Here is a 9,569-nt window from a genome sequence, read left to right on the forward strand (position 1 = left end):
GTGGTACGGACCCATATCTGGAACAGTTCTTGAAGAGCTGCTGCCTGTGGGCAGCCCATGCTGGATCAGTTCGGCAAGGACTGAATCCCATGGGAGGGACCCCACAGCACAGGGGAGGAGAGTGACTGAGAAAGAGCGGCGGCGAAGAAGCGCTATAGACCGACCATAGCCCCAACTCCCCCGTTCCCCTGTGCCTCTCGGGGGGAGGAGGTGGAAGAGGGTGGATGGGGGGGGGGGAAGGTGCTTTTAGTTTCTTTCCTTTGTTTCTCGCTTCTCTAGCTCGTTAGTAATAGGCAATAAATCTTATTATCTCCCTATGCTGAGTCTGTTTTGCCTGTCACAATAATTACTGCGCAATCTCCTCATCCTTATCTCAACCCTTGAGCCCCTTTCATCGTATTTTCTCCCTGTTCCCCTTTGAGGAGGGGGAGTGAGAGGGCGGTTGTGGTGGAGCTCAGCTGCCCACCTTAGTAAAACCACTACAAGTCTGCATCCTATTGTTCAAGTCTGGAGCTCTAACTAGCTGTTGTATACAAGGTCTTTGATATTAATATTTGGTCTTCAAGTAACATAAATTAAGATTTTAACTACATATATAGGATGGATTCTTGAAAATATAGAAATAAATATGAGAGATAATGTCATAATGTTGCATTTTTACACAAATTGCTTCAATAATGCAAATTGGAAACAAATATTGGCAAGACAGCATGATTGGGATTGGTCAAAAATGTAAGATGAAGTGGGTATTTCCAGAAACTATGTAATTGATAAATAAAGTAATTAATTAAATTTCCCTGTGTCACAAATTATGAAATAAGTATATCCATTTGCCTTATCTAGATTTTTATCTATCTATATAGATAAGAAAATAATAAATAAGCACTTTGCTCTGTACGCTTGTTGCTGTGGACATGTGCACAGAAATTTAATCTACATACACCCTAAGATTCATTAAGAAGAATGTCTCTAAATTATAGGTGAATTGTGTAACATTTATCCCACAGCATTCACCTGTTGGTGAGATCAATGACTTAAGTTTTGGTTGCTTTGCTTATATCCCACAGGTGGTATAATCACCCATGTATGAACCTTAGCTATATTACATTAATCTTAATTTACTTACTGTATTGTAAAATTTTTAATTAAGATACATTTTAATTTATTGTTGTGAAGGCCTCATTTCTCTTGGGTATGTTACCCAAAGTCTCTTGATTCCCAGATCCTACCTGGGGAATTGGCAATGTCACCTGCTTCTCCTTCCCTCACAAAAGATAAGCCCTGGCCACAGCCCCTTATCTACCTGATCCATGTCTCACCTTATGTTCCTTATCTCCTCCTGCTATAGCTGAGCTCTACCATCCTGAACAGAAAACACATTTATCCCTGCAGAGATACAGGGATTCAAAGGGGGAACAAAGGGGGAAATGGTTAGAAGGTGTGGCAACAATACTTCCTGCTATAGTCCAGTTTGCCACTCTTGTTCAGGAAGTGCAAGAGTAGTTATGGCAACCTTATACAACTAAAGGTAGTCAGGAACAGCTGACACTTCCTGGGCTTGTGATATGTCTCTTCCTAGCTCTTCTGTAGCCAAAGTCTCAACATCTTGCTGTGATTCCCCACAAGCTTGCACTATTCAACATCTGGATTGGAAGACCTGCTGGAAAATACCGTGGCATATTTCTCTGGATTTCCATTGTGTGGAAATCAGAGAAAGAAAGGATGGCATGAGCCCAGTTCTTGTCTCAGGTCTTGGCACATGGTCAGACCAAGGAGGTATGAAGTGCCTGGGTTCAAGAGTTTTAAACATCTTTGCAGTCTTTTTGGTAACAACATAGCCTAAGCAATCTTTTCTGGAATAAAAACAGTAGGATGAAAAATTGAAGTGATCATTAAGAAAGCATTAAAGCATTTCTGTTATGAGATACATATTGTTCTATTATTTCAAGACAGCCATGTGTGTAAAAGCATGCCTTGCTGAGCTCAGTGTCAAACCATAAATGAAGCTATTATTACTTCATATACAATCTGAAGGCAAATGATAATCATGTCTTCCAAACATGTAATATTATCTTTTTAGTAGATGAATGTATTTCTGATTTAGACAATATGCAGCATTTTACAATTACACATTAATGTTTATTTAGGACAGTGTAATATAATCAGATTTAATCAGATTTAAGTTGATGAATTCTTGTCATCTTTATAAATTAATGTTTTAAATATTTGAGAATTCTGGAAAGAGAAAATGGAGAGAAACTTCAAAAAGAAAGAATGTGTAATTCCGTTTCTATTTATTTATTTATTTATTTCCCTTATTGAAAGCAAAGACTTCTTTTCTGTTGTCTTCTGGGTTTTTTAGTTTTAAAAGTATTAATTTTGTGATGTTGTTCACCCTTTCATAATTAAGGAAAGACACTCAGTGGTAATAAATTCATTTATAGTCTTTTTTAATCTGGAATTTATATGATAAATTAGTTTCTGATCACATATTTGTGAAAAGTAAAGGTGAAATAGTATAATGTGGAAGAAATTTATAGAAATCCAATGTGTGCTTAAAATACAGTGTAATAGAGGGGACCGTATTTTTTTATTTTATTTTATTTTGTAAATCTGTACTACGTAGTACAATGTATTTGCACAAATATTTGCTGCTTTTAGGGCATTATGACTTAGCATTTATTATAGAAAAGGATTTCATTCTGTCTTTCACCAACCCTCCACCCTTCAACATATACATCCGTTTATCTGTGTGTGAGGAGAATTACATTTGGCTTGGAAATAGAAAGAGGTATGTCTCCTTCAAACATCTCCTGTCCTGACCATCATATCTAGAGGACGTGGAAGCTCTCAGGAAAACATGCAGGTTATTGGCTGCTGTGTGCCTGCAGCAGTTCTGTAATCCCTGCCCTTCACTCCTTGACTGGCAGGCATACTGTCCTGATTCCTGTCTTGACCAGACAGGAACAATTAAGGGAGGGCTCCTAAGCAGTACACATCAATTACTGTTGGAAGCTAGTTCACAAATGAAATAAGTTAATAAATTTGCAATCTAATTAAGCCACGTCTCTTACATCCTTAATATCCTTTTTAATGTCTATGTAATGCATTTCAAGGAACTGTGTAATTTTCAGCATGTACAAGGAAGTTTTCTGTTTGGTTGGTTGCAGTAGTGTCACACAATTTACTAATCATTTGCTAATCATTATATAGAACACTTTGAAAAGTGTTAGTTGAGTTACTGGTCACAGTAACAAAGTTATCTGTTTTACTCTCATGGTCAGTAACAGTCAGTACCTTTTCAAGAAGCAGGCATTTTTTTTTTTATTTTTTTTTTTTCTTTCTCCCTTTAATCCTTAAATACATTTTTATTTCTCTCCCTAAGGAGAAATAAAAGCATGTCATAATTTTTTAGTGCTATTTATTGCTCCCAGTTCTCAGGGATATTTTAAAACATAAAACACTGCTGATTGTCAGATTACAGAGTTATTCATATGTTACCATTGTAATGTGATACAGTGGCATTGAAGTACAACAAGCAAACAGAAGGCTCTGAATAGAGTCTCCGATTTTTTTATTTTTATTTTTTCCATGTCATATGAACTTGCATATTTTTTTCTAAATAAAGATCTTGCATATAGTAAATTTGCAGTCATATGGAAGGCAAATTTGCAAAATTTGGATACATCAACATTAATATCGTGAATTGATAAAACACTGTTTTGAAATAAAAACAAAAAATAATGTAAAGAATATTAAAGAAATAGTGCATAAAATTTTGGTTCATTTTTATATTCTTAGTTTCAAATAATGTGAATGGTTTATTTTTACATTGAATGAGTCTGTTATCTAGTAGATAACCTTGGTTTTAGTTTTGTGCTCCCTGTGTCAATGGGAACTTGGCTGTAGACTTCAGCAGGACAGATTTCATGTCAAGATCTGTAAAGCCCTCTTTCCCCTTGTAAAAGAAAACTGTGCTTTAGAAATCACTGGCTGTATTCCCACAGAGGACATGGGATTGCATGTTGGTTGTCAACCTAAAACATAATTTTTCTGAACTTTAACTTTTCCACTTAGTAATATCACCCCTGAACATAAAAGATATCTCGGGATTTGGATGTAGATGATTAATGTGGGAAATCCCTGTAGAATCAAAATCTCATAATGTATTGATTTGCTCTGTATTCCCTCTGTAGGAAAAATGTCCCTGTAGGAAAGAGCAGGCAGTACATGGCTCTCAATGCAAAGCATAATTCACTAATAAATACAGCGAAACAGTCTCAGAATAAGCACTTTTCAATATAGAGACAGATGGCCACATCACTTGGCAAACATTCAGCTTTTTTGTCCTGACATGTTTAAATAATGTTTATCAAGCAATAGACATAGATAAAAATCAAGGTAGCCTTAAATTTATCTAAAATAGAATGTCAAGCTGCTGTAGAAGTGTCCTATAAATAACAGTAAACAGTTGTTGAAAGGAAGTCAATAAGCTGCAAAGAGTATTTCTACTGGATTGTAGAAGTGTGTGTGTATATATATATATATATATTCTTTCCTATTCTTGTAATGAAATGTCCTGTCCTGTTTTCCAGCCTGGGACTCAACATAATGTTTATATACCTGGCACAATGGATTAGAGGCAAAACCAGATGGCCATATTTTCCCTTGTCTTGTTTATTTAGGTGATGGATAGCTGAGTCCTAACTTTACCTATCTATCTAACTGTAATCATTTATGTTCTTCTGTGAATTTTTGCTCACATGTGCACAAACACATGCATATAGTTTGAAGTAAACAACCTTTTTCTCTTTCTTTCTTAGGCTTAGAAAGAATTGCAAGAGATTCAGCCTATGAGCAAGAAGGAAAAGTTCAGTTTGTAATTGATGCAGTATATTCCATGGCCTATGCACTACACAACATGCACAAAGATCTCTGTCCAGGATATATTGGTCTATGCCCAAAGATGAGCACAATTGATGGTAAAGAACTACTTACTTATATCCGGGCAGTAAACTTTAATGGTAAGTTACATGTGCTCTTTTTTTTTTTTTTTTTTTTTTTCCTTCTTTAAATGTTTCAGAAGTGACAAGATGTGTTTTCTTCTATATATAGGATACTTCAAGGCACAGTGGAAAACACAGGATTAGAAACAGTTCTCATTTAGTCAGAATTGTGAGTTTTTCCACCTGCTTTGAAACCCCAGGTGTATTTTTCATCTTAACATTAAGTTGCTCCCACAAGAGGCAGACGTTAAAAATAAGAATCTGTTGATCAAAATATTTCAGTGAAAAGCTGCTATTATTGAAACAAGTTGAGGACTCATGCAGTCCTATTGACAGATTAAAATCCTTAGACAGAGGTTGCTCTTGTGTATGCAGACAATGAATTGAAAAAATACCCTTTTGAAAATTGGCTTCTTCTGAACCTACCATTAACAATTTCCTTACAGAAGTGAAGAGAGTGGAATTTCTTTCAGCTTGCATATTTAAATCTCAATTAAAATACTTACTATCAGTTCCAGCTTCTTTTCCATTTCATTGTTTTTTTGCTCAGTGATTTAGTCAGCTCTAGCACAACTGCAATATATATTTTTAAACAACACTACGTAATCTGTGCAGCTGGGATCTGCCTTCTGGGGAAATGCAGTTACTGTTGCTTGTGCTATCAACAGTTAAAGAACAGGCTTAATTTATGAATGCAGAATTGAAAAGGGTAGAACGTGTTTGGTGGTGAAATAAAGTTGCTGAAAACTTATATTATTTCATGAAACCCATAATTGTTTTAGGCTATATTTGCCATTATTTTACAAGGAAATGGAACAATGTGCTTTGCTATGTTTTCCTTTTTTTTCCCTACTTGGTGGTAATTCACGTACTAGAAATGCCTTCTAACTATAGATACACAATTCACTCCAGTGACCTCAGCTGCCAGCCTTTTTGAAAAAAAGCACAAGGTCATTTTGAATTTAGCTTCCAAGTGGAAGCATTTTTTGCTTTAGGTAATGTACCAGACCATTTGGTTGATATGAATATTGGCTGCGGTTCACATTTTTTTCCTCTTCTAAATCTTTTTTTCTTTCTATGCAATTTTTGTGAAAAGGGAATCCCTGTCTCCAGGAATATAAAGACAGAAGGAGTTTAAAATGATTCTTTAGGGATATTAAAGAAAACTTGGAACAAAGTATGTAGCGGGCAAATGGCAATGTTGCTATGATGACAAAGGTAGGGAGCATATTGTAAGGTTTGCAGTGATAAGTAGCTACATTTTCAGCTTATATTCTTTTGAGTCTGTGTTGTTAAAGCATAAAGAAAGTGATCTATATTCATTCGGTTAGGATGAAAGTTTAGCATAAAAAAGTACACACTTTGCTTGAAGCCTTTTTCTCCCTAAAGATTTTTGTATTTCATTGATACCTGTCATGTTTTCTCTGGCTGACACTAACTATTGCAACAACATGGGGAGATGAAAGAATGGGATAAACCATTCTTTGACACTAATGAAAAAATATCAGTTTTTGAATAACTGATTTACTGAAAGAGAGGAAAAGAGAAAGAAATAAAGGGAACATTTCTTTGAGGTCAACTTTCTGTCTCACAAGGTACAAAAAATCTTCACTGTATGAGGTTAGTCAACATTATGTACTAGTGTGCTAACTTTCTGTGTGTGTCATATGTCGCAGCATTTCCCTGGGGTCACACACTGAGGTCATGCAATGGGAGACGTCATCAGAAGACAGTCTTTAATCCCATGCCTTTTCCTATTAATCTCAACCCTCCATTCCTCAGAAAAACAATGTTGCTGTGTCTGACTTGGTTTACACACGTGAACAGATATACAGGTTGCTAGACCTCGTGCGGTGAGAGTTGACAGTAGTGCTGTGTGTCAATTTTGGGGTGAGTCCTTGGTTCAAATCACTAGTAATGTATTATTTAAAAGTGAACTGATACATGAAAGGAAAATCTGGGCTTTTACAGCCATTGAAAGTAACATGTTTCTATTCTAATAATAACAAGATCACAGCATTGCTGAGGTTGGCAGGGATCCCTGGAGACTGCCTTCTCCAGCCCCCTGCTCAGATCAGGTTCAGCTAGATCAGACTGCTCAGGACCACATCCAGTCCTGTTCTGAATATATCCAAGGATGGAATATACTGCAAAATTTTTTCTGAGCAATCAGTTTCAATGTTTGAGCATCTGCACAGTAAAAAAGTTTTTTTTTTTTTCTTATGCTTAAATGTTTTCTGTGTTTTAGAATTAAGCCACTGTGCCTCAGGATGATAAAAATCCCTCTTAACAAATGTAGTTATGAGTGGGTACAACTGCTACATTTGAGTTTTGTTGCTACATTGAGTTCAGTGGGTTACAACTCACAAAGTTGACTTGTGTTGTGAAGGACATCATACTGCCTTACTGTAGAGTCCCCAGTCTCCAGTCTCCATAAGGTGGAAGAAAATATGCATGGTTCTCTTTATTGGAGTAATAATGTTGCTTTTGATAACAAGTAATCACTTTGAAATATGTTGATTTTTGTTTCCTGTGTTTATTTTTATTTGCAAAATATGAAGAAGGTTTGTTCCCCTGAAGGATTCATCTGTGTAATTTTCCATGACACCTTCATGACTGAAGGGTGGTCATAACCACCAGCACACAGTGTACTGATGTAATTGATACGACATTTGCTTCTGCTTGAATATTCTACTGCCAGTTGTATGTTAAATACAGAAAATCTCACAGTTCAGCATGATTTGGAAGGGGACAGAAGTTCTACATTTATAATAGGAATTAATAAATTTATTTGTACATGAGATTTGAATTACTACTGAGTGCAATATTCTATTTTACTATTGCTTTTGTTTTTCTTAGAACAGCTATCAAAGCATGGTGTTTAAAAACAATTGCTTTTCAGATATAAAGGACAGTTCAATCATTAATTTCACTTCTTATGGAAAGAAACCTCTATGAAACATCTAAAGTAATTCAGCAGCTTATTGCTTTGTACATAGAAATTAAAAGTTTTTGTTTGTTTGTTTAAAAAAATGAAAAAAGGAAAATATAAATACTTATTTCTAAGCTAGAGCATTTCCAAGTCAAGACACAGCTCATTTAGTTCACTAGGTTCTTGATGTTCCCTGCTGGTAGACCATAACCAGCTCTTTCCAGCTATTTGATTAAAGAATACTGAGAGATCTCAGAATTTCCATGCTCCTACTTGTCTTTGTTTTTCTCTGGCAAAAAGTAAATATGTTGTCACTTTATGGAATTTTTCTTTTTATAGAGATTCCACATTTGAAATATTTTGCTCACTTTTTTTTTTTTTTTTTTTTTTAAATCTAGAACAAATTAAATTTTTATGTGGAATTGATGTTTAATGTTTAAAATTATTTAAATCATTTTTTTTTTTCTTGTCAAGTTTATAAATGATGATGTACAATATGGTGTAATTGTGTAATGACTCAGTAGATCTCCCTTCTCCAATGTTCTCATTGTTCGACTTCATTAGTCTGCCTACAAAATAATCAGGTGTTTTATAAGAGTTTTTACCATAGCACATGCTGAGTGTTTTCTGAGAAATGGTCATCATTTAACAGAACAGGACTTGAACGTGCATTCATAGTGGAGGTGTTTCAAAGTGTGTATTTGTATTTGTATTTGTATTTGTATTTGTATTTTATTTTATTTTATTTTATTTTATTTTATTTTATTTTATTTTTATTGAGAAGATTTTTCTCTGTAGTTTCTTCTAAACAGGAAAAAGAAAAGAAGAAAGAATGACAAAGCAATTATCATGGTATTTCTTGGGCATAAATAAAACACAGAATCATAAGATTGATCTTTGTCTCTCTCCACAGTTGTCCTACTTCAGAAGTAAAGATGAGAATTTGTGTTTTGAGTTCCAAAGACAAAGGTCAATGCTCATATTGTACGTACAGCATTTCACAGAATGACACAAAATCACAGAACAGCTGAGGTTGGAAGGGACCTCTGGACATCATCCAGTCAAAAGCCCTGCCAAGCAGGGTCACCTAGCACACATTGCACAGGATCATGTCCAGGCATTTTTTGAGAATAAGACTCTACAGCCTCTTTAGGCAACCTATTTCAGTGCTCTGCCACCCTCACAGTAAAGAAGTTTCAAATAGATGAACACCCATTCTTTCTATATGGAGTTGATTTGTAGCTAGTGTGTGGTGTAAAGTAGCATTTTTTTTTGCCCACCTGTACATATACATTTGTATTTACATTAGCACACTGCAACAATTCCAGAGATAAATATCTAGGAAACATCATGCACTATAACCCAATGTATTTACAGCCATTACAATATGAACCTTTCACTTAATCTTAAAAGTAAGGTCAGAACAAGACCTGTAGTCTTATACATGCAAACAGATACATTTCCTTCTCCCCGACTCACTCTATCTCTCCCTCTCCTTCCTTCCTTCCCTCTCCTTCCTTCCTTCCCTCTCCTTCCTTCCCTCCCTCTCCTTCCCTCCCTCTCCTTCCCTCCCTCTCTCCCTCCCTCTCTTCATCCCTCTCTCCCTCCCCTTTCTTTCTTTCTTTTCTTCT

The 9,569-nt window shown here is 35.5% G+C and overlaps 1 protein-coding gene across 8 annotated transcripts in view; it reads left to right on the top strand.

Annotated features, from left to right (window-relative positions):
• The window catches only part of GRM8 (glutamate metabotropic receptor 8), a 374,392-nt gene that overhangs the window by 220,401 nt on the left and 144,422 nt on the right, over positions 1–9,569 (top strand). For all 8 annotated transcript variants that reach the window (XM_035309196.1, XM_035309242.1, XM_035309177.1 and 5 more), the window contains one exon: positions 4,824–5,024. In XM_035309196.1, coding sequence (XP_035165087.1) covers positions 4,824–5,024 — 201 coding nt within the window. The remainder of the gene's footprint in view (positions 1–4,823; positions 5,025–9,569) is intronic.

The sequence above is a fragment of the Oxyura jamaicensis genome, chromosome 1, assembly GCF_011077185.1.
Source record: "Oxyura jamaicensis isolate SHBP4307 breed ruddy duck chromosome 1, BPBGC_Ojam_1.0, whole genome shotgun sequence".
Classification (NCBI taxonomy): domain Eukaryota; kingdom Metazoa; phylum Chordata; class Aves; order Anseriformes; family Anatidae; genus Oxyura; species Oxyura jamaicensis.